The sequence below is a fragment of the Homalodisca vitripennis genome, chromosome 1 (genome assembly GCF_021130785.1).
Source record: "Homalodisca vitripennis isolate AUS2020 chromosome 1, UT_GWSS_2.1, whole genome shotgun sequence".
NCBI classification, from domain to species: Eukaryota; Metazoa; Arthropoda; class Insecta; order Hemiptera; family Cicadellidae; genus Homalodisca; species Homalodisca vitripennis.
The window spans coordinates 11,842,333-11,868,027 of record NC_060207.1 but is presented as its reverse complement, the minus strand read 5'-3'; the positions used below and the strand labels follow the sequence as shown (position 1 = coordinate 11,868,027).

The window sequence follows — 25,695 nt, the reverse complement described above, 5'->3', positions numbered from 1 at the left end:
TATATACACAATTTTTTCCCCGTGTTTACTCTGAGTGTCTGCTTTGTGATGCCTTTCTTTTCCTCCCAGGCCTAAGGGGACTCCAGAAATGTTCTAATAAGTGGAAACATTCCCTGTGCACACCTGTATTACAGCCAGGAAACCAAAATCTGCTTCGGCCTCTTTTTTTTTATTTAGCGAACTGTGCACCGGCGTAATTTGGCCCTAGCTTCAAAGTTCATTAGGGTCTGGTTCGTACTCTTCACCACTGCCACGTGAAAAATCACGAAGTGAAATGTCTGAAGGTATATCAGGAGCTTCAATGTCACTTGCTTCGTTTTCACTAGATACATATTCATCTAAAACATCCCGAATTTCACTAGAATGTTCCAAAGCATCACGATCCATGTTTGAAAATCACGCAACACTGCAGTCAGCTGTCAAAGTATCGTCAAAACAAAGTATGACGTAATGGACTGCCTTCACAATTATGCATTGTCGCGATTATATGTACTATAACAAATCTTCATCTTTCAAATGATACCGAATTTGACTATTTTGCTGCCATTTTAATATGAATATAATACAAAGCGCTGTTATATAGTCGTGGGCACGACTTTGGCCGTCATAATAGGCATTAATTAGTCGCGGCCGCAATGAAAAGCGCTCGGAGGGTTAACAAAAGTGAAAAATATTTCCAGCATTATACGTACTTCATGAAAAGTGTTTATTTTATACAGTGGTGTTACATCGGAGGAGACAACGGCTAGACCGTCACTGACTAGCTTCCCACTAGCCAGAGCTCGTCTGCAAGGTCTGAAACAGCTGTCAGTGGAAAAACTGGCCACCTTACGTCAGAAGCTGTCTGAAACCAGAAACAGAGGAATCGTAAATGTCACTGTTAAGCGTAGAGGTAAGTAAGAAATAAAAACTGGTTGCTGTAGTTTTAATGTTTAACTTATCAAACTTTAAAATTTGTTGTAGGTTTTTGTATGTAATTGTATTTGTATAATTTAATATATTGATTGTTAAATTTTGTATTTATTTTAGAATTTTATGCCTATTTTTGATTTTTATATTTGTTGGGAACTTTAAAAAGTAAAGTTGTATACATTTCGTTACAATCTTGTTGCTTTTTACAATTGTTAATGCCTTGTTCTGACTAGTTTTAATGCAGCCTGCTTAGAACAAAACAAAAAGTACTATAAAAACTGTCTCAAACCACTAAGCTTACATAATGTTCCTGTAAATGCTACTGTTAGACTTCTGTATGATTTTTATTTTATTTAGTTTGTAGAATAGTACATTGTTACAGATACTTTTGACTTGGCCATCTGGCGGCAAATAGACATTGGCGATACTTGTAGAAGTCTTACGGCAATAAACATGATTCGATTTGACTTTACAATCCCAATGTCTGCAAATTGTTTGATTTTTATATAATAATGTGAAAATAGTTTCATTACTTGATAATACATTGTATTTGTATGAAGCTTTTATGAAACAATTATTATTTTATAGGACTAGAGTGAATTTGATTCAAGCCCTGGTCATCACACGTTCTGTAATGAGATTTAATAATTACAGGCAGTAGCAGCAGTGAGGAGTCATTGTCTCGGCAGAGGTCATCAGTTTCATCAGACAGTGAGTCTCTCAGCGGTTGCGGGAACTCGGGTCCTAGGCTCGATATCCTCACGGACACCACTCTCTGTCTGCAGATGGCTCGGGGCAAGCCTATCATCGTGGGTCACTATGTTCCAGCACACCTTGTCACGGTCAGTTGAACATTGCACTAGTCAAGCAAGTGATATATTCATGTTTCACAATTAAAGCACAGTGTGTAAATGTAATTTAAAATATACCTTTGATAATACTATAGGTTGATGCTTAAATTGTCAGAAAGCTTCTTCTCTACTTTAAAGTTTGTTTATTAAAATGTTCTGTATTAACTTTGGGGTTGATATAAAACCAATTGCACCTTAGACTCGAAAATGTCTTCCTTTTGATGATAAGTAAGTAGAGTAGTCAAGTAATACTTATTGAATAATCTTTTTGTAGCAATACAAAGATCTTAACATGTTTTCAAAAGTGCACACTTATAAATTTAATTCATTAAAGTGAGATGAAGTGAGAAGATAAAAAGCATGTAGTATAAAATTGTATAATTGGCAAGATTAGGGCTACTTTGTCCTTTCTTAAACTTAACCATAACTAACTAACCACTATATTTATACATGAGGGTCACCCAGAAGGTATTGTCTGATTTATTATAAAAAATAATTAACAGATTAACAAAAAATTATTTTATTTGATTCCTAACATCTTTCTTTATTTTTACAATAGTTTCCATTTTTGTTTTAACATTAGTCATTACGTTCTACGAGTTTAAAAAAAATTAACATTGTAAATAACTGATGAGATGGCAATGCTTTACGCACAGTAACAAGTTAAGCTTTTTTTAAATATTGCCTCCTAATAGTCATAGTTAAAGTTAGTTATTAAAAGTGGAAGGTGTGAAAGAATAACAGGGTTTTGGACATTTGCCATCGTTATATGTTTAAAAAAAAAAAGTATAACACTATGTTTCGAGGATTGAATTCTACCTTCTTTTTTGGTGTTAAGTTTTTAGTTTTTTAATGTCTTAGGGGTTTTTTACATGCTAGATAGAATGTGGTAGTGATAGCTATTGCATTTGTCAGTATCTTTAATAATTTAACTATCAGTTTTGTGTTATGTTATGTACTGTTTTCAGAGTAGCTTTGATTAAAGGCTATAAATGACGGAAACTATTGCACCATTCCAGTTTGGCCAGTTTGGTGTGACATGTATAATCTGTACTTGCTTAGCTGTACACACTTAAACAACTTGATCCGTAATGGACTAAATTCAGTATTTATCATTCATTAACTTAAATTAGTGTACTGTTTGGTACATAGTAGATTCAGAAAAACCTGTAAAAGCTCATAAAAATAGTTTAATTTCTATTTAGTGCAAAAGTAAAGAATTTTAAATTGGTTTATTAATGAAAGTGAATATTACTTTAGTATGTTGTTTTGTGTGACCAGATGTACGGAGTAGGTCTGACCATGAGTCCCATGTCGATACACAGACTGCCCGCACCCTGTCACCATATCTGCCTGTCAGACTGGCTGCTGTACACATCGGACCTGGGGCGAAGGCAGCTCACAGTCATCTCGTACCGCTTGTCACAGTGTCGCATGGATGGTGACAAACAAATCATCAACAGTGTAGGTGACCTGTTACCTGTTACAATAATTTGGGGATAATAGTTATTATGTTTTCATTGTAAACCTTTTAAGTGGCCAGGTTGGAAACACCCGACATCACTTACTGGTGGCAAAGTCAGATATTTTTGGTGTAATATCTCTTTATTTACAAATGTTATTCAATGTATTAAAACAATGTAAAAAACCTATAAATATCCATATAAATATGTCAGCAGTCGTTCAACCTACAATTTTTATATTGATATACAGTTTTTAATTTTTCTCTATATAAACACACCGATCGTTTATTGCTTGTAAATATTTTGTGTGAAGCTAAAATCATGGTGACAATCACACAACATCATTGAAAACAACCCCTCTTCATCAACTGGTTAAACAGAAAGTATTGTTTCAAGCAGATACTGGTTGTATTATTAGTGCATCTAAGAATATTTCATAATCTGTTAAAGAATTAAATACACAAATATTTGGTACAATAATATATTTTAGAAACCAGTTTCAGTAACATTTTCACTGGGCAGGATTAATATTCAGGAGACCACATGATCAGCTAGCCAGTTTATTCAGACTTAGTACCAAGCAGATTTAGGGGATAAGAAGGATCGAGGATGCATAAGATAAGATAAGATAAGAATCTCTTTATTCATAGTTGTATACATTTTATACATGAATAGTGTCAGCATTGTATATACAATATAATTGACTAATCTTTACATTAACAAATTAGAATTCTGGGTATATTTTCCAATTTAAAATAGCCATACATAATATATAATGGTTAATCTATAAACATTATATTTCTGCAAGTTCATATTATAAATTAAAGAGAACTTTAAATTATTAAAAATAAGCTTCAAATTAATGAACTAACTAATGGGCCATCTGATTCATAAAATTCCTCTATTGAGTAAAGTACCTTTGCTGTCAGGTAACTTGTTAATTTTTTCTTAAATTTTGGCAAGGTTTGTTCCGATCTAATGTGGCAAGGTAATCTTTGAAGAAATTTTAGTCCCACGTAGGTTGGGCTTTTTTTATAGAACTCAAGATTATGATGCCCAATTATTCTATATCTGGAATTCCTGGTATTGTATTTTTGAGTAGGATAATCTGATATTTAAATACATTCTTTTGCAGTTAACACTTAGAGTGCTAATCCCGTAATTTTACGGAACGGCGAAACTTCGGAAGAATGCTAATCCCGTAGTTTTACGTGGTTGTCATTTCAATTGGTATTGTACTACATTGTCCGTATTTAAACAGGTTTTGCCTACTCTACAATGTTATTTGGGTTTTTAGTAACCACAATTCACCGCTAGAAAGCGTCAGATGTATTGTATGAGCTTAATGACAAAGCAACTTCGGTTCGCGTTGTTTACGTGCCGCTGACGTGACGTTCGTTGCAGCCGGCAGTCGATGTCGCAATCATGGCTTCTCTCGCAGCTTGAACGACGTTGCGATCAGTGATGTATTAGATGAAGAGAGTTTTATTGGTGTAGATAGTATTTTTGACGATTCTGACATTGATCCTGATTTAATGGAAGAAGATTAGACACATACTTCAGGTAAGAATATGTAAGTCTATTTATCATATAAACATCAGTCTAAAAGTTTGGTTATGTTATTGTTTTCGTGAATCAAACTATAATTTGTATTATAATAAATTAACTTTATTCAACTAATATTCTATTCTTATGAATAAAATGAAAATATATTCATATTTTACATAGTATATTATTATGTTACAGATGCTGAAAAACAGTGCTGACAGCGAAAGTGATGCCGACGCATCAATATGACGGCATAGTTTTTTAGTCAAAAAAAACTACAAAACATAAAAATATGATTTGTATTATTCAAAGGACAGTTTATATTTGTAAATGGGTCATTGTAAATAATTGTATATATGCTTAGTTTGGTAGGTTAGATAAAAAAAAACTGTCTCAAAAAATAATTTTTTTTTCCAAAAATATATGTTTTAAAAAAACATTTTTTATGTGTAGTTTTTTAAAAAAAACCACTAACAATCTCACGTTAAAAGAAAGACGAAAGTAAGCTGAATTAAGGCATGTAAGTATTTTTCTCATACCTTACATACTTTTTTAAAAAAAAAATTTTTGAAAACCACCAAAAACGCCCAGCATTCTACAGAGTTACATGTCATTTAGGGCCAGCACTCAAAGTGTTAAGATTGTGGCAGTAATATATAAGGCAAATACTGTTGGAATTTGTAGCTGAGCAAAATAAATTTTAACTGAGTCTCTCCATCTAAGATTTAACATGATCCTGACAGCCTGTTTTTGTAATTTCAGAATTCTATTGAGATTTGCTTTGACTGTCCCCCCGTATAGGCTAATTCCAAAGTTGATGTGAGAATGAATGAGTGAATAATAAATTGTTTTCAATGTTTTGAGATTGCTCAGCTTTGACATTCTTCTCAGAGCAAATAATCCAGATGATATTTTGGATGAAATTCTATTTACGTGGTTTGTCCAGTCTAAATTTTTGTCAATCGTCAACCCTAGAAATTTTGTGCTGTCTGTTTGATCCAGTTCATGATTCTCTATTAGGATTTTAAGGTTGGTCTCTTTATTTGAATTTTGTTTTGTGAAAAATTGCATAAGGTGTGTTTTTTCATAATTGACTAATAAATTTTTTTGGGCCATATTTTGAATAAGATTGGAAATATTAAGAAAAGATGATAATTCAAGCTGTTTTATATTGTCCTCTGTTACAAGAAGATTAGTGTCATCTTCATATAAACAAATTTGCCCGTTTCCCATGACCACACTGGGCAATCCCTTTAAATAGCAAACAAACAGCAAAGGGCCTAAAATGGAACCTTGGGGGACGCCATATTTTATGAACTGTTGTCTTGATTGAATTTTGTTGATTTGTTTTCCATTTTGCTTTGTTATCTCAACATATTGCTTGCGGTTTGTTAAATAAGATTTGAACCAAGCAGCTGTTTTTCTATCAATATTGAGGTTTTCCAAAACTAAGGCCTCAAAAGGCTCAAATAAAAAATTATACAGAATAATTAATAGATCCAAAGATCAAGGGATCCCAGAAACAAAATTATGCACTAAATAGCTATGATGCTGGAAATAACCCTCATTAAGTACTATAGATATTAAGGGAAACATTGTTGACTATAATAATTAATAATTGCATGAATGTTTTTAGGATGTGAATCCTGATTCACTACTACAACAATTCCAGTTTGGTGATGGAGAAGAAATTCATGCTCTTTATAGGTTAACACCAAATCTTAAGGTGAGATTTTCAAACTGTTGTCTAATATTTTAAGTATATTTATTTTTGGTCTATTTTACAAAACTAAATGTAGGGTTCAGATTTATATACAGTCACTTGAAAGAGTGATACGATTAAGTATGAGGAACTTTCTGTATGTATGTTTTTTCACAACAATGTTTATCAATAATTAAATTAAATTTTCAGGACTACTATGACAAATTAGAAGATATGAACCATCGTAAGAAGGGGTCACACCGAGGCGGGAAGGGGGGTGGAATGGCCGAGCAGTCACCATTGGACCAGTGTGCAGTCATCACAAACAAAGGAGTCTACAAGGTGGTCATGAGGTCAGTACCATGAGTCATGAGTACCATGTCCCATCAGCTGTTGTTAGAAGAGAACTTGAGTACAAAGGATAAACATTTTTGTTGGTTCCAGGAAGTCACCGAGGGAGGTCGTGTTTGCATGTGTGATGAACCCCAACAAGATTGAGAGGGCTGAGCGCCTGTGTCACATGTTCGGGCTAGACCTGCAACAACTGCTTGAGATTGCAGCGGAGAGACAGCTAGAGGCTGGACATCTTGATAGCGCCTTGACCCTCTACAAGTTAGCAAGGGTAGGTCTAGTTCTAACTCACCCCTACACCTTGTAACAGATCGATAATACACAGTAAAAATTTTGAACAAGTTCACAGCAAAATGGAGGGCCGATACAATTCAATCAATTCTCGTAGTATTGTCTCGTCACTAATTATGATGTCAAATCACATATGAACATTAAAATAACATTAAAAATATAAATTAATTCTATATTGGAGTAAATTCAGATAATTAAATTGTAATACTTACAAAAGAAATTCGTATTTTATAAACAGTATTAACTGAGGTATTAAACTTTACATGTATTAGTTTTGGTCGGAGATTGAAAGTGAAAGGGATCTACTTCCATCATTAACCCATGACAGGTCTCCTTGTTTGATGGCACCTAAAAAACATAGTTGTTCTGATGCAATTTTTTTATTAAATGATAAATCCTTCCGATACTTCACAAGTGCCTCATGGACTATATGACACATTCTTTTCCGCAAAATTCTGCCTGCGTCAGCACAGTGGTGATTTTCCTGATACTGCCCCGCCACTTCTGCAACACTAGTGGCCAGTGTGCCCAACAAAACTTACAAAAACAGTGTAGTTTTGGGGCCAGAAAATTTTACAACAATAATAATGTACTGAAACGCACACTGTATAAGCAGAAAAATTTTACAAACAGGAAACCTTGTATGTCGATTTTTTTGAACTAGAAAAGCCCATTTTTTTATTGAAATATAAATGTTATATGCGAGAGATGTTGTAATGAAGTTACACTGTGGGTGGCATCTTGTTCCACCAATATTGACAGATGACATGTTGTGTGGCAGTGCCGGCCAGTGAAGAGTGTACTACACATGGCTAGTGCCGGGTTCACCCACCACCTACTGACGATGACGACTGGTCTGCTGCAGTCCACCCAGCTCTCTCAGACAGAAAGCCTGCATCTGGCCAACCTCAGCGTTCTCACCTTCACAGAGCAGGCTCTCCGAGCCAAACATCAGGACAAGGTCATGATACCTTTCAGGTTTGTTTTTGACCACTGTCTTGTCATATAGGCTTTACTTACGTACACACTTTCACATATTGTTGTCATGATCTTTATTATAGAGGAAGGACCATATTAATGTACCAGTACTTGAAACGATGATTTAATATAAATTTTGAAGGCCAAAGATATTGATTTTATTGCATTTACAAGAATCAGTATTCTCACTTCTGATTACATCAAACGATATCTTGTATCATCAGAAGCATACTTTACTTTAGTGTGTAATAAACTGAATTCTTCAAATTGCTTCTTGAGTCCTCAGTTCCATAACAAATGATAAGTATTAAATTAATTAATAACGGATAAATTTTTTAATATAATAGGAAAAGTTGTATTTTTAAAATGTAAATTCATTAAAGATAAAACTATATCTAAAACAATATATTGTAGGACCATTAACTTTTATTTTTGCGTAGATTTTTAGAATATGACCAATAGCAATGTCCTTTAAAATGTTCTGTGAAAACTTCAAATTAGCCCGCAAATATGAATGTGTTGTAAAAACAATGGTTTGTGATCATTTATATGTTAATCTTTATTTAGGACTCTATAGATTTAAATACTATGGACAGATTTTTTTACATGTAATCTGTGACCTTTATTTTAACAGTCGCATATGTAAGTGTATAAGTCAGATGTTCATATTATAGTAGTGAGTATTTTGAAAACACTGTAGGTAAATAATTACTGTTTTAGACACACTGACTGTGGATAGTATAATCTGTAACTCAATGATAATGCTTCAGAAAATGTGTAAATCCAAAACGATGAGTTTATGATGTGAAAGTAACCAATGTTTAAATTATAAACGGATGACAATGTGCAGGAACTTCCTGCGGGACAACCATCATTACGATGAGGTGCTAGCAGTGAGTGTGGTGGGACAGAGTGGGCTGTGTACCGTGCTCGAGTATCTGTGTGATGAGCGTGGCCTGGCAACACAGATACTGGACGTGCTGGTACGTGTCATCAAGTGTCAGCACGCGCCATTGCTTAACTGTGAATGTGAGTATTCAGCAATCAGCAGTTTTCAATAATTTTATTAGATCCCTATTGCAGATTAAAATCTTTTGTTATAGTATATATAATATATTCAGTAGATAGATTGTATATGTGGTGAAAGCACAATCCACCAAACTGCTATGTTGATTCACAGAAGTAAATAATTTCGGATTACCTCATGTTGCAGTGTGTGACGGATTCTGGGAGTCTATGAGCAATACCAATCTCTGCCAGGCATTGGCTGTCCACCCGGACTTTGCCAGGCTTCACATCTCCTTCACTGTGTCCAGGCTGCCCTCATTCTCCCAGAACATCTTGCAGGTGCCAGCTTATTATATAATACATGAACTAATAAGTATAGGAGTAATGTTATATGACATGTCAAAACAACCTTCCACTTCTAAAGTAATGAAAATTGAACAAAAAGGTTTGAGACATATTTACTATTAAAACAAGTTTTATGTTGTATAAATGTTATTGTTTTGTGCTGTGTATGTTTTATTTATTTATTTTTTTTCTATTTATTTATTTTTTCTATTTATTTATTTTTTGTATTTGTTTTTTGTTTATTTATTTATTTTGTACTTGAAGTTTGTTATTTTATTCTTGTTCTAATTGGAAGGAAGATTGTGTTACAGATTGTTGTTTTAAGTAATGTTGTAATATATACCAAATATGACATTTGATTCGATTTTTGGAAGGTAGGACCAAATTAAATTTTGAAATAGTATGTCTGAATGAAACTCAGATTGTTCAAATAAAAGAACACTGAAAACATTATTCAGTATTGCTTACCAAATCTTCTCCTTTTATCTCTATCAGAATTTGTGAGCACTCAAAATTTATAATCTCCTATTTGTTAACAAAATCAACTTTCCAAGAGTAACTGTTGAATTTTGAATCAAATTAATTTGTCATAATGGGAAAAACTTTATTGAGTAGGTTGTGCTACAGATTGTTATTTTTAAGTAATGTTGTAGTATATACCAAATATGACATTTGATTCTTATTATTTTTTTCAGAGGTTTGCCAACCTGTATGACCCCTCTCAGCCATCTGTACGTCCTGTTTTACAAAAGCTCATTTTGGAGTCAATGGATACTACAAATGGAGGAAATCCTGATAAGGTAATAGACTAGTCATGTGAATTCTTCAACCATCAAATATATATTTCTTGATTTCACAACATTTTGTAAATGGCTGTAGTTGTTATATTTGTCCTTAAGCACTATATAATGTGCAATAGACTGCACCAAGATAACTAACATTCCAAATTTAACCCATTGGGGTACCAGTTATATGAGCCTCTACGGACCTGGTAGCAGCAATTAATTTAGGTGAAAATGTAAGCGTTTAGTTGTAACGTAATAACTTTTTTTGGTTTATGATAAAGCAATGAAATTTGAAACATTGTTTAAATTTGTTCCTCTACATTGTTTTGTACTTGGGCCTTTTTTATTTATAGTTGCAATTAATGATTTTGCTTATAGTATGCCATGTTTTTCTGTTTTATATGCTGACGACACAACATTCATTAATAAACAACATAATCTTAAAAACCTCATAACGGAGCAAGAACACTCTATGAGGATAGCACTTGAGTGGTTTCAGGCAAACTATTTATCAGTAAACAAGAACAAAACTGAACAAATTGTATTCTCTCTAAATAGTGACATATATCGTAATTTTAGGCCGGTAAAGTTGCTTGGGCTATATTTGGATAGTACCCTTAGCTGGTCAAGTCATGTCAACCAGCTTTGCACAAAATTATCAAGAGTGGTTTTTTTGCTCCGTAAATTGAGAAATTGTGTAAGTTTAGAGAGTCTCATAAGAGCTTACTATGCATTCTTTCATAGTAACTTAAACTATGGAATAACACTTTGGGGAGGCAGTAATGAATCACAAAGAGCTTTTATATGGCAAAAGAAAGCTGTAAGAGTTATAACAAATGTAAGTGATAGGAATTCGTGCTTACCATGTTTTAAAGAACTTAAAATTATGACCTTACCATGTATGTATATTTATAACTGTGTACTGAATGTTAAAGAAAATTTAAGTAATTATCAAAACCGTCAAGATGTACATAATTATAGTACAAGGCAGAGACATATGCTTGACCAATTCTCTATAAGGCTACAGAAAACAAAAATGAGCTATATATACATGAAAATTAAATTATTTAATAAGTTACCTGAAAGTGCATGGGAAGTTAGTATTAATAGGTTTAAAATTATTCTAAGCAAATGGCTAAAAGAAAAGTGTTTTTACAGCATTGATGAGTACCTGGTCTGTGATATTAGTGACTTAAGATTTTAATTAATATTAAGTATTTATTATTCTATTTAGTATTTTGTTATTTGTGTTTATTTTTTGATTTTTAATTAATATTAAGTATTTATTATTCTATTTATTACCTTGTTATTTGTGTGTATTTGTTGATCTTTTGTTTTAATCTTGTTATGTTGATGTTGTTGATTTATCTTTGTTAAATAATTGTTGTACTGTATATCTGCTTGTTGACAGTTTTTTGAGTCCATGTTATAAGATAGAGAGTTGTAAAAGTATGAAAGATTTTTTAAGTTGTAATAATTGACAATAATTGTAAAAATTTGACCATGTCTATTGCACCATTGTTGCCTAATGACAATAAAGATCTGAATCTTTTTGTATAAAATTTAAAGAAAAAAAAGGTTTACTTAAAAACTTATTTTTGCATGGATAAATTGTTGCTCCATTGTTTGCCAAAATTCTATTGGAAGTGCTAGGAATGCTATCAACTATTATAGGTCTATCAATACAAGAATCTTTGGGACCAGAGTTAACTAGGCCTATGTCTAATACAGTATTTCTAGGCCTACAAGTCAAATGTACTTTCCTGTTGTTCATCCTCATGATCTGAAGGAAGGATAATATCATCCGAGTTGTCCTGGCCAGGAAATATTAGATAACCTCCATCATCAGAGTCTTAAGTCGTCTACAACTAGATTAGTGAAATGATTTGTAGATCGGGGTATAATGCAATCTTCAAATCTATCATCACTCTCACTGAAACTTGAATTATACTAACATAATGTAAACAAACAGTCAGAGAACACAGTACAAAATGAACTTTGAAAAACTTCAAGATAAGCTATCAGCTTTTCAGCAGTGAAAAAGACACAAAATATTGCAAAAATCAGGTTAGCCACAGCATGAAAACGAAATTATTTATTTAGTTGTGGCATCTAAACATTTTTTCTTTTTATTTGTTCTCTTAGGACAAGAAGCTTATAAATTGCACTTAGTCAAGAACTTTTGCGCTGCGTACGGAGTGACAGAATATTCAGGATGGGTAAGGTTAGGGAGTAGGGGCCCCCTCCTATCAAGATCCATGAGGAACAATTGGGGCACTAAATCTCAAAGTCATATCTCCCCAGAAGAAAGGGAGGCCAGCTCTGAACCAGCCTCTCCAGTCAAAGCAGGCAGGGGGTGGCACACCCGTGTGGAGGCTAACAAGAACCTCTGACGTTAGGGAACAAACCCCACCAACTCCAGCAGTCATCTCCCGCAGTAGACTAGACCTATTGAACTGCCCTTGAATCCCATAATCTCGACATTTGCGGTTAGTGATGAACACCCATAAGGTTGCCCAGATTTAAGTGACATATCAGTGTTTGCTGTGGTAGGTTCAACTGGAAGGTATAAACCATCCAGAAGTGATCCCTGCTGAGTTATCTAAACACTTAGTAAGAGTGGAAGACCAATGATATCTAGTGGAAATACAGTGAACTACATGAAAAGTGTGATGTCAAATGCTGACCATTTAACTAACATGTGACTTGGCGTTCGGTCTCGGCGGAGCACCACGTAACCAGCGTTTGTGTCTACCTCAATGGGTTCATTTTAAATTGACTGATTACGCTATATTGGTCAAGATTACAATTATAAGGGGAGAGCTGATGGTCTAGCGGTCTAAGTTAGAGTTAGTGTAGATTCAGATCCAGTCTGTGACCGTAGCACTTTTTATCAGTACAGTCGATCTTGTACTGTATTCTTCTGTACTCTTCTTATTCTGTTTGAAAATATCCTTGCATAGATCAGTGGCTCAAGAGGACGAGCGAAATAGAGCTTAAAAGGGGATCAGCCTCTCTTTTAAAATAAAGTAATCTAGAAAAGTTCTTAGTAAGTAAAATGCATGCATAAATAGAAACAGCTTTGGGCTCTGAGAGCTTAGATCTGTTATTTGTAAGTCTCTGGGCAATCGATTATTATCTATACTATTTTACTACAGCTTATGAAATTTTATGGATTTCTGTAGCCTAGTGGAAGAATGACAATGCCTTGTATATTATCCAAAAATATACTACTGTTTTACTGACATTTTGTTATGTTGTTTTTACAGTTCATTGTACATATTCTGTTATTTTAATATAACAATAAAACCTTTCTTGCACAAAGGAGTTTTCGTATATATTTAATTTACTTCATAGGCTTCATAATTTTTGAAATACGATCTTATTATGCTATAGAGAATGTAATAATATTTACAACAATAAATTATATGTAACAGTTTTCTTCAAATAGAGTTGTTAAAATAACAAAAATTCGAAAGTGTTATGCCGCAGCAGAGCAACTGGGTAGCATCAGAAGCGTGTCACAGTAATAAAAATACCTTTGGTTACATTATGAACAGAGTAATAGAAACCACAGTATGGTATATTTAGGAAGGTAATGATGTCTGATGTTACGATGTGTGTGGCTACAGAACGATGGACCGTTCCACTTGGGCGAGTGGCTGGCATGTTACCTGCTGGTATGTGTGTACCTGGGCTGCAGTCGGAGCCAGTCGGGTGGAGCTCGCTACAGTCCGGACCTCATGGTAGATCTCCCCTCCCAGCATGACCAAAATCATCAAGAGGCCAAGGTGTGTTCATGCAAATTGATATTTTACTTTATTGTTAAAAATTAAATAATAATTCCACTTCACTTCATACCACAAACATTCATATTTTTCTCTCTTTTATTCTATCTGATGAAATAACGAGTAGCAACATAGTTTTTTGCTGATATTTAATTTATCATTGGGTTATTAAGCAGTGAATTTATTTACATATGAAGGGGTTGGTCCATCAATAACCGAATAAAGTCCTGTTGATTTCAAGTGGTGGATTTCTAAAACAGAGTGTCCAAAAGAAAACTTATAAAAAATAAAAATAATTTATATATGTATATATATAAATGAATGTTGTCTGTATGTCCTTTATAGAATTAAAAACTATTTGACCAATAATTATGAAAAATTGTATGTACATGTATTTTTCCACGGAGGAGGTTTATATGCTATGCCCATTGATGTAACTTGCCACCAGGCGGCACTGCTAAAGATAAAAATGATCAAAGTGCCTGCACATTATAAACTGCAATTGCGAGACAGTTACGTATATTAAATAGCCAAACACTGTTTGAAGCCGCTAAGTTATGATTAATATTTGTTTTCAAAATAAATTTCTGGTTGTACCTAGAGCTTGAATGTTAGAGCACCTTATAACAAAGTACATGTACGTGTACAATGGCTATAAACGTATACTTTTGACAGATTTTATTGATTGTGGCAACAACGCATACTACATCGGCGTTTGAAATATAATTCACTTGAACCAGAAGTGCTCATGCATGGGTAAAGCTTACGAAAAGCATGCAAAGTCGCATGAAACAGCTTGTCTGTTATAAAATAATGTTAAAATTGTTTACAGTCTGTAATAGCTTCTGAGATCTTCAAACAAAAATTAAAAAGTGGAAAATTTGTCTTTACCTTATATTGTTTGTCAAACTAAATTTGCTTTCTATTAAACCATAATACAAAAACACATGTTAACAGTTTTTTTATAGCAAAAGTGATAAAATTGTAATGTTCCAGGACATTGTGAGCACACCTCCGTCTGTTGTCAGCGCTGGTTACACTCATGTAGGCCTGGTACGAAACTGTCAGCTGTACACGTGGGGTTACACCGCTAATGGTTGCTTAGGTAAATCTCATTAATAAATACTTAAAATATGTTTAGTTATCCATTACTGATTAAATTATTTTATTTTGGTTAACTATTTGTAAAGATTTGTGAGAACTAAAGTCCAATTCAATTCTGTTATTACTTTCCGGTTAAAACATAACACTGTTGAAAAAGCCGGAGTCAAATAAAAAATTAAATTAAATTTGATGTTATGAGCGACTTAAATTATTGATATGAGTTATATAAAACAGTGTGATATAAAAATTACAGCTCCATTCCAAGTGCATTCTCATAATATACCTTTGTGTGATTTATCTATAGAGTAAAAATATGATTCAGTAAATTCCTTTATCACTGCTTTGTAATTCTACATTTCGACCTGAAATTTGGAAAGATGAATTAATTCATTACTATGTGCCTCATGCATTGCTAGGAAGAAGTATTGTGATGATAAAATAATCACATTTTGGTTTTAAGTAAAATATGTGTTTTGCAGTGTCTGATTAAAAAGTTGATTTTGGCATAGTTTCGATCTAAACTACATTGTTTCATAAAGATGTAACTAAATAACAGATCAATATTAGGCAGAATTTGCTTGATTTTGTACATATTTTCCATTTCTTTAAATTTGATTTTTTGAATTTAGAATTTATATTTTAGAAAATTATCTCATTTTCAGAAAGAAAATTATAACAACTTGGATTGTAGATATTAATATTCCAGAATATTAATATTTAAATTATCAATGAGACATCCAAGACGATATAAAATATTTTTTGATTAGTAAACTCAGAGTGAATATTCAGTACAATTTATTACTAAATTGTTAACTATTAAATATTATCTGGTTTGTCTAAAATAAAAATCACAGTTCTAAATAAAAATAATGGATTTATTTTACACTGTCAAATTAATAAGTTCAAAGTTTCAGAATTTTCATCACTCTATTTTCCACAAAGAATTGACAAACCCTTAAGTAATTTTAAAAGGTCCTTTGGCAAGAAATTAAAATATTAATCAAATATATCAAATTACAAATCAGAGCTCTCTTCTGAAATAAAATAATAACGTTTTCAAATACAAATCAAATACCATTTGGAAATAACTAAAATAAAAATGTTCACTTCTAAGTTCACTCAAAATTCAAAAATAAAAATTTAAACTTCTCTTTCCAGTAGTTGAACCTTAACTTTCAAGTCTTTGCAATTCAGATTATAACTCTCTCAAACATTTATTAAAGTTCAACTAATTACTAAATTTCCAAAATTCAATTAAAGTTATTAACAAAGTTCAATTTTAATTCATCTTTCTTGCAAGTTTGAACCAAATGTAACTTGTATGATTCTATTATGCTCTATTGTTCATCGAGAATTAATTATGCAGATTGCTCTGTAGTTTCTATGAATTTAATTTTTTCCTATAAAAAAAGACAACAAAATTAATTTAATATCAGATCTGCAAGACTATTTCAATATAACGTACAATAAATTTAGTGCTTACCTCAAAATCCCTCGCAGAAAAAAATTTAGAAACACGGCGCACTGTAACTTAATTCACGAAAATTACCAAAAGAAGGGCGAAAATTATGAGCTGGCGCATATATACTTCCCCTTTCCACCAATTCTGATGGACATCCGCGGTGTTCTCTCATTGGCCCAGCCGTATCCAACTAGGAGAACCATAGCCTTGTCAGATCTAACATAACTGCAGAACAAGACAAGTTCTGTTAAATTCAAGGCAGTGAATCGCCTTCCTAATAATTTAAAATTACCAGTACTAACTTGTCAAAGGATTACATATTCGTTTTTATCCTAACTTCTCACAATCTAATTTAAAATTAAATCCTAATATTTCTTTCCTAAAATTTTTATTTAATTTAAGTTTTAATTTAAAAAAATAAACCAATGTAGCTTTAAAAACGTTACAAAAACAAAAACTGATTTTCATTAATTTTCACTGTAACTACTAAAATTACAGAAATGGTACAAACCAATTTCAGCAGAATTAATGGAACCAGACTTTCCAGCCAATGGTGATTCCCCTGTTCCCATCTCTAGGTGTCCAAGTCATAAGTGTCTCATGTTTCAGGTGTTGGGCCTACCCTGAACCAGACTCTTCAGCCAATGGTGGTTCCCCTGTTCCCATCTCTAGGTGTCCAAGTCCTAAGTGTCTCATGTTTCAGGTGTTGGGCATACTCTGAACCAGACTCTCCAGACAATGGTGGTTCCCCTGTTCCCATCTCTAGGTGTCCAAGTCCTAAGTGTCTCATGTTTCAGGTGTTGGGCCTACCCTGAACCAGACTCTCCAGACAATGGTGGTTCCCCTGTTCCCATCTCTAGGTGTCCAAGTCCTAAGTGTCCAAGTCCTAAGTGTCTCATGTTTCAGGTGTTGGGCCTACCCTGAACCAGACTCTCCAGCCAATGGTGGTTCCCCTGTTCCCATCTCTAGGTGTCCAAGTCCTAAGTGTCTCATGTTTCAGGTGTTGGGCATACTCTGAACCAGACTCTCCAGACAATGGTGGTTCCCCTGTTCCCATCTCTAGGTGTCCAAGTCCAAGTCCTAAGTGTCTCATGTTTCAGGTGTTGGGCCTACCCTGAACCAGACTCTCCAGACAATGGTGGTTCCCCTGTTCCCATCTCTAGGTGTCAAAGTCCTAAGTGTCCAAGTCCTAAGTGTCTCATGTTTCAGGTGTTGGGCCTACCCTGAACCAGACTCTCCAGCCAATGGTGGTTCCCCTGTTCCCATCTGAAGGTGACCAAGTCCTAAGTGTCTCATGTTTCAGGTGTTGGGCCTACCCTGAACCAGACTCTCCAGCCAATGGTGGTTCCCTTGTTCCCAGCTCTAGGTGTCCAAGTCCTAAGTGTCTCATGTGGCAAACTGCATACTCTCGCACTCACGAGTAATGGTGTAAGTTATATTTGCTCTACTTATTTGTCTTTGACTTGTTTTATACCTTCTGGCATTTATTTAAAACTATTAAATGTAGGCTATACTTTTTTTATATGTTCTTCATGTATATTAAATGAAATGACCTAAGTGTTATCATGTTATAAAGCTTTCTTATCTCAAAATTATATATATATATATAAAATTGAAATATTAGATTTTTACAGTTATCAATACAGCTGAATTATAATAACATATATGTTGTGAATACAGAAATATATAGTACTAGTGTTATTAAAATTCTGGACTTAATCCAAGCTTTTTACGTTTATATGAAAATGTAATTTTTCACTTGGTAGCTAGATTGTAATAGTGTATCATTAAAATTATTTGTTTATTTTATTTTTTTTTTTTTGGTACATTTACAATTGATCATTTTATAAAGTTTGTTCATTGTGTACATTTCAAATAACATTACCAATTTTCTAATTTCCATAATGAAACTTCACCTGTCATTACTAATTAATGTCCTCATATAAGAGTCAGACAACAAAATCTGTACTAAAATTATTTAGCAAACCCACACTCATTGTACACATAATCCATCTCAGTTTTATGAAACAATAAAAGTGGACAGATTGCAGAATGAATTTGTGTGGCAGGTGTATGCATGGGGGTCGTCCAAGTACGGACAGCTGGGTGTGGGACAGACTGGACAGAGTCTGGAGCCACGACTAGTGGAGCGTCTCTACGAGGAGACTGTGGTGTCTGTGGTGGCGGGCCAATACCACTCACTCGCTCTCTCTGCTGCTGGGCGGTGAGTAAAGAATACCTCCTTGAGGAAAATTACTAGAAGTATTTAAAGTTTTGGTATAAAGGTGGTATATCCAAGTATCACCGTCTGTGAGTAGCAGCACTGTATAGACCTGGCTGCTATGGCTGGCTGGCGGGGTTTTGCATAAATAACGAGTTTTTCGTATTATTCCAGTTACATGCGTCTAGCTCACTTATTACTCAGGTGATTGGTTTGAAGTGGTCAAACATGTTAGCTTAGTCATTACAAAATGAAGTACTGTATATACAAATCAAAATAAATAAGTTTTGAAACTATACAAGCTAAGAATCTATTTATCTACTATCATTACAATAATAATGCACGGAAAAAGGTCCTACTTTATGTAGTAATAATTCGTCAGACTTCCTTATCATGATAATCCGTTTGGTACCTATACTGCACAATTTTCATCACCAAATTTTAGTAATTACTTATGGAAGTTATACACATACCAAAAACGTATTGCATCAAGAAAATGCTTTTATGTAAACTAAAAAACTAATTAGAAAATTTAGAAATTAGAATTAGTCTAATTTTCAATGTATTTTTTTTAGAAAATATAACTGTTATCAAGCGAACAATGAAAATTTGTCTATAAAGATTAATTGGCTATTGAGTAAATAAATAAAGAAGAGAGCATTCCAGCACAGGTACTGGAAAACGACTTAATTTTAAACATTTGAATTTTCATGTATCGGCTAAAACAAATTATAAGTACAATATTAGTTAGGAATATTCCATAGCTACATTATAAGTAGAAAAGAAATTAAATAAAATCCATTATCTAGGGATACACAAAACATTTTTTAAGGGAAAAAAACTCTTAGGTTATCATTGCCCGAATGATGAAAGTCCACCGATCCTCTCATTGTCAAAGAAGATTGACTGAAAAAACTCTCTAAAGGTCACATGTAAAATAAATCTCAAAGATTTGAACTTTTCAATATTTCAACTTAGTAAAATATAAAATACAACCTGATTATCATGAGGAAAACAGGAAGATTTAAAATGTTTTTGATGTCAGTCTATCCAATCACTTCCTTTATTACTATGATGTAGAGAAAAACAGTATCTTTAAGTAGCCTACCAAACTATTATTTTGTGTTTAATGCATTTTTAATTAACGAATCACTCATACAAAGGTTAGAAAAACAAATATTTGATCTTTTAATGGAATTATTATTAAAAAAAAATATTTATGTGAACTTTCTGTTTTGTTTGATTTCAGTGTGTACAGCTGGGGGTGGGGAGTTCATGGTCAACTCGGACATGGCAATGTGGAAGACTACCACTATCCTGCACTTATACAGTCCTTAACTTCAGAGGTAGCGTATATGATGTAATGTAATATGATATACTTGTCCGCAAACGGTTAAACTGTAAGTGCTGTAAATGGCCGTTTATTGTTTTGTCATCTTCTGCATTAAAGAATGCTAGAGCAAAAGATGCATGTATGCTTCTTATTTTTTATAAAACTCTTCTGAATATGGGTGACGGTTTAAAAAAGTTGTACTAATTCGTTTGAAAATTTTGGTTGCTCCATTAAAATTTGTCCATGCAAACAACATTCACCAAAAGAATTTCTATTTATGCGATTAGAAACACGTTCCTCAGGGAAATGCAATGCACCGTGATGGATACACATTATTTCAAATCGTCCTAAAGGCATGTATTGCACTATTGCCTATTGCAAAGCTGCGGAAAGGTACATTTACATGTCGGTAAATAATTATTAAGTTCTAAAGCCTTACAACGTCTTTGTTCTTCTAATCGGTATTCTTGTTGCTTATCATTTTTGGTAGCTACATGATCTGCCGCAAATCTTGCAGACGTTGCTCTCATTGCTCGTCATTTCCAGTAGCTACATGTTGTGCCACACGCAGCTACAAATCTTGTAGACGTCAAAACATCTAAATCATGAGACCTTTCTGTTTGTATAATGTTAGTTAAGGTTTTTTGGCATTTGACTTTAGCAGTACATGTGGGACGAAGTATATGAAATACATAAATAGATTTAATTTTAAAAGGAGTGAAATTATTCATCAACTTATATTACAATCAAAATTTCCTTTTGGTTTGAATATTTGTTAATTTATACACCAATTTTTATTTTTACTCTTTGGCATTTCAGATGAAACATTAGCTGTGAGGATTGGCTTACTACTTGTGTTATGATATGTCAGATGTCATTTACTATAGAACATAAACAAAGAAATATTGACTGTAGCAGTTTTTCGTTGCTTGAGAACACGGCTAAAACAACATTTTCTAAAATTAAAACCTAGCTAGATAGATTTATCGCCCCCCAAAACCCCCTGCGTACTATATTTCATGAAAATCGTTGGAGCCGTTTCTAATATTTAGATTATATATATATATATATTCTTACAAGAATTGCTCGTTTAAAGGTATTAGATTTAAATGTAAAATAAAATATCTCTAGTTACTTTCAAATAGTTCGGGTATCTAATGTTGTTAATGTGATATGAGTATTTTTCAAATATTTTGTTATTAATCTCAATTTATTTTTCATTTTAACACTACTGTTATTGTTACAGACAATAGTATCTCTGGGTGGAGGCCACGCTCACTCTCTGATGTTGAGCACAAGTGGCCGTGTGTGGGCCTGTGGTTCTAGTGTATTTGGCCAACTAGGAACTGGCTCTAACCTCAAATCCAGCAGACCCGTTCAGGTTTTTGGTCTGCCAGAGAAGATCATCTCCATCTCCACAAACTACTTTCACAATGTGAGTTTATAAAATGAATTAATTTCAAGTTTTAAACATAATAACTAATATGTTTTCATTTTATACAATTGGAATGTGTAACAAAAGAAGTTTGTCAATTGTTTATTGTATATCTTTCATATTATACGAACATATGATGTTTCATATTATACGTACAGTACTTCTAACATCCCAATTCACCACGTCCCACCAATATCTAGTATTTGTAGTAGAATTCTATCTTCTCTTCTCAGATCCTAATCTAGCCCAGTTCTAACACAGACTCTTTGAAGTAATTCTCTGCTATGATTTTTGATTGTAATTTTCTTCAATCATGTCAAAATAAATCAAAGAATATCAAAAGCAAATAGCATGTATATGTCATTAGCGTTCTATATTTTCGTAATCCTCATTATATTTATACACATAGTTTTATTCATAATTTATTATAATTTTGTGCTAGAACTAAATATTTAAATTGATTTATCAAAGCTATTAATAATTAAGTTCACTAATGGTGTTCAAATCTCCTTGAAATTTGGCTGAAAGTCAGCGAAGCCTAATACTCAAGGGGAGGTCTCAAGATCAAATTAAGCTATATCCTTGAAATTTGATTGAAACTTAATTTTTAAATTTGCTTGAGTTTGATGATGGTGCATGTTCCTTCTTGGGATTTAGCGGAGCATTAGCGAATTTTAATTAAGGGAATATATCGAGAACAAATTAAGCTCTTGGCTTGACATTTACATCAAACTTTATCTCTACATATGCAAGATCGATGTCCCTTCCGTTAATGTTCTTCATATGACCAGGATGTAGTCAAGGATATGCCCAATGCCTTGAAACCTCAAGGAAAGGGGAGAGGTTGGGGTGACATCCAGTCTGTCCTCTTGGCATGGTTACAGTTAACTTTTAATACTTTCTGGTTGTAGTTAGATCAAGGCAGCTTTTAGGACGATGGTATGAACCATTTTCTACCAGGATGGCAAAGATAACCGTAGCCTCAAAATTGATGGAAGACAGTTACATAACACATGGTCGGGCATGTTCTTAAAAAGTTATTAACACCTTAAGAAATTTATAATAAGTCGACTAATAGTATTGTGATAACGTTGCAGCTGGCTCTGGCGTCATCGAACCGGTTGTACACGTGGGGTTCCAGTCCACAGGTGTTGAGGCTGCAGGCGCAGGCTCAGAAGAAAGCTCGGTTCCAGTTCCATCAGCAGCAGCAAGCAGCACTGGGGCGGGGCGGTGGTAGCGAGGACTCGGGGCCGAGCCTGACACAGGTTCTGCAGAGCCCAGTGAAGGGGCGGACGGGGATGTTGAGCTAACCAAAACCAAACCCCACTTTAAGTTGGCCCCCACATCACGGTTTGTCACTCTCAACTCGGAGATGGTCGTGAGCCCGAGTACTGAGTACAAAGGGCTACTTACAGGGCGGACCCCACCGGAACCTGCCAGCCCTGTCAACAATGTGAGTTTCAGTTAGTGTCTGTTACACAGCATCTAATACCTATCTCGCACTTAAATTTGTTTCTGAAGCCAGTGGTTAAATGTATTATTTATGGTTATGTTTACAAAGCTGAAATTGTCTAAAATCTTTGCTTGTGTAATACTCCAAAGGATACAGTTTGTATCACTTTCTACTATGCATCACTTTAAAGATTTAACTTTCATCACACAGTGTTTCAGCCATTCAATTCTCTTATGGATGTGAGAGGTCTATCCTCTTGTAAAGTTAAAGCTAAAATTAAACATAGTTTTTTTATTAATTATTTAATATAGATAACATTAGTAATAAATTGATACAATTAGTATTGAAGAACCCGACAAAACCTAACAAAAAAGCTAGCGTGCGCGTGCACACAAACACACTCAGATGGATGAACTGCTCTTACTTTTGACCCTAAAATCAATAGGGTTTCACCCAGGTAAACCAAATTACCATTTTTCAAGTCTTTAGGAACTTTCTATCAAGAACTATTGCACAGATGGACGAATGACAAGATTTCAAGAAGGTACTGTTGGGTCCTTAATAAAAAAAACAATAACTTAATTTAGAGCTTTATAAAAAATATAAATTTTATTATTGTACAATGCATTGCTGCATCTTTTTTCAAATGTATGATAGCTCTTTTACTATATATTTAGACCATTTGCATAGTAATTTTATATGTATATTGCACTCAGATACAGCTGTAGACAGTATTTAACTAGGGGTTTGAACATTTCAGTAATAGTTTTTAATCAGTTCTTTAAATTTGTATTGACTACTTTGTTTTATGACAAAACTTTCATATGACAAAATTACCAAGTTTTTTCATATGCATTTGTATGGTCATATTTGAAGATCATCTGAAAAAATAGCTATCATTGATATTTTTTTAGTGAAATCTAAAACAACAATTAACATTAAAAATTAAAATATGTTTACAGACATCTGGAATGTAATTTCACGAAGAATATTTAGATTAAAAAAATGTTTACCTTACTAAAAATATTTACTGTATTTAAACTTAAAATACTTTGGTGTATATAAACTGTCTTAAAATGTATTAATATGGTTTAAACTTCCAACATTTCAGCATTCAAAATTAATAAAATGTCCTAAAAAGACATCTCAAGCATCTTTTTATGTATTTGGGATTTTATTCCTCCTTCCCAATTAACTGAAAACACAGTTTTAGTACTGTTTAATTCAGCAATATTCGTTCTCTATTTTTTGAACCGGAATTATCTGTGTCTGAGATGACTGTACCTCTCTTTACTTTCCTCATGTTCAAGTGTGATTGTGTGTTACAGGGAAGTCCAGCTGTGGGACCGCCAGGGGTGTTGGTGGGGATTGACGATGGGCTGTCTCATCTGAGTCCCACCCTAGTGGACACCTCCCACGTAGAAGGCAGGATCACTAAGGTATGTTGCCTGTGTCGATTGCATGTTTAATGTTTGAGTTACCCAGCAAATTAGTTAAAATTTTGTTTCTCAATTTTCCTCAATTCCTTTTTTTGTGTAAACACGCTCTACAGTATATTTTGTTTGAATAGTTGTAAAAACCATCAAAATTAGTTAAACCTTCCAAAACTCAAGTAAATCTGTGTATTAGTTCATAAATTTAGTACTTCTGAATTCCTTTTAGAAGGAACCCTTTTTTATTGACAAATAAAATGCCTTACGCAACTTAGTAAATGCTAGTGTCTTGTCTAGTACCAAGTTTACATACCCCATGAGCAGTTTGCTGCTTCCAAAATCTTCTGTTCCTACACTATATGCTTCACAGGTATTTTGTAAATAGAAAACAATTGAAATATACATTTCATCAACTCTGTAAAATAAAGTGTAAAAACATATATTTTACTACAAGAATGTATTGTTATATTGTATATCCATTGTGAATGTGCTGTATATGCATAAAACAAAATGAAATATAGTAACATTGAACAAATAGGAGTTACCGCTTCAATTTGGCTAATGGTAAACTTTGAAGTAGGACAAATATGTCCTGAAAATAGGTTCTGTAAGTGATTTGATGTAAATAGGTATGATCATTACTGTCTATGTAAGTTGGGGATTGGCGTATCTGTGGAGGATTTACGGAGAGATTCATGGAACGATCAACTGAAGATTGAGAGGTTTGAAGTTCACCGATGCCCATTCCATGTATTGTTTATCATCGTTTGATTCTAGTTCTTCAGAATCATATACGATCACCACTTCAGCAATAAAAAATTCATTAGTCATCAACATTACTGTTCACTGGGTAATATTACCCAATTTTCCATAAGTAACTTTGGAGTATTGGAGATTGTTGATACATTCAGTATTCATCTGCCCTTGATGATACTTCAACCAGAATAATTGTAGATTTGAGTTTTGAACTCCAAATTAGAATTCAAAATATCCACTACAATCAAGTTCCCCATCAGCTGGGTAACTGTGCTTTTTATCAGATTTCTTGGAAAAAAATGCAGCACATGCAGCCTAAAAATTAAAATTTACTATTGCAGATTTTTCCATTTGATTTTTGTGATTTCCAACTGGTATACTGTAAACAGGTTGTTGTGTGCACAGGAATTTTATTCACTAGCTATTGATAAGTTTATATCCAGATGTGATAAATAGTTAAACGTTAAAATTTATAT

At 33.5% G+C, this 25,695-nt stretch overlaps 1 protein-coding gene across 1 annotated transcript in view; it reads left to right on the top strand.

Moving 5' to 3' along the window:
• LOC124357172 overlaps positions 1–25,695 on the top strand; it is a 66,188-nt gene that overhangs the window by 18,686 nt on the left and 21,807 nt on the right. The window contains 19 exon segments of the mRNA XM_046808694.1: positions 720–892; positions 1,567–1,754; positions 3,045–3,227; positions 6,411–6,500; positions 6,687–6,829; positions 6,921–7,098; positions 7,900–8,096; positions 8,947–9,125; positions 9,310–9,443; positions 10,145–10,249; positions 13,867–14,025; positions 15,019–15,127; positions 17,892–18,016; positions 18,658–18,812; positions 20,059–20,155; positions 21,389–21,577; positions 22,675–22,882; positions 22,885–23,030; positions 24,359–24,469. Of these exon segments, the coding sequence (XP_046664650.1) occupies positions 720–892; positions 1,567–1,754; positions 3,045–3,227; positions 6,411–6,500; positions 6,687–6,829; positions 6,921–7,098; positions 7,900–8,096; positions 8,947–9,125; positions 9,310–9,443; positions 10,145–10,249; positions 13,867–14,025; positions 15,019–15,127; positions 17,892–18,016; positions 18,658–18,812; positions 20,059–20,155; positions 21,389–21,577; positions 22,675–22,882; positions 22,885–23,030; positions 24,359–24,469 (2,869 nt within the window).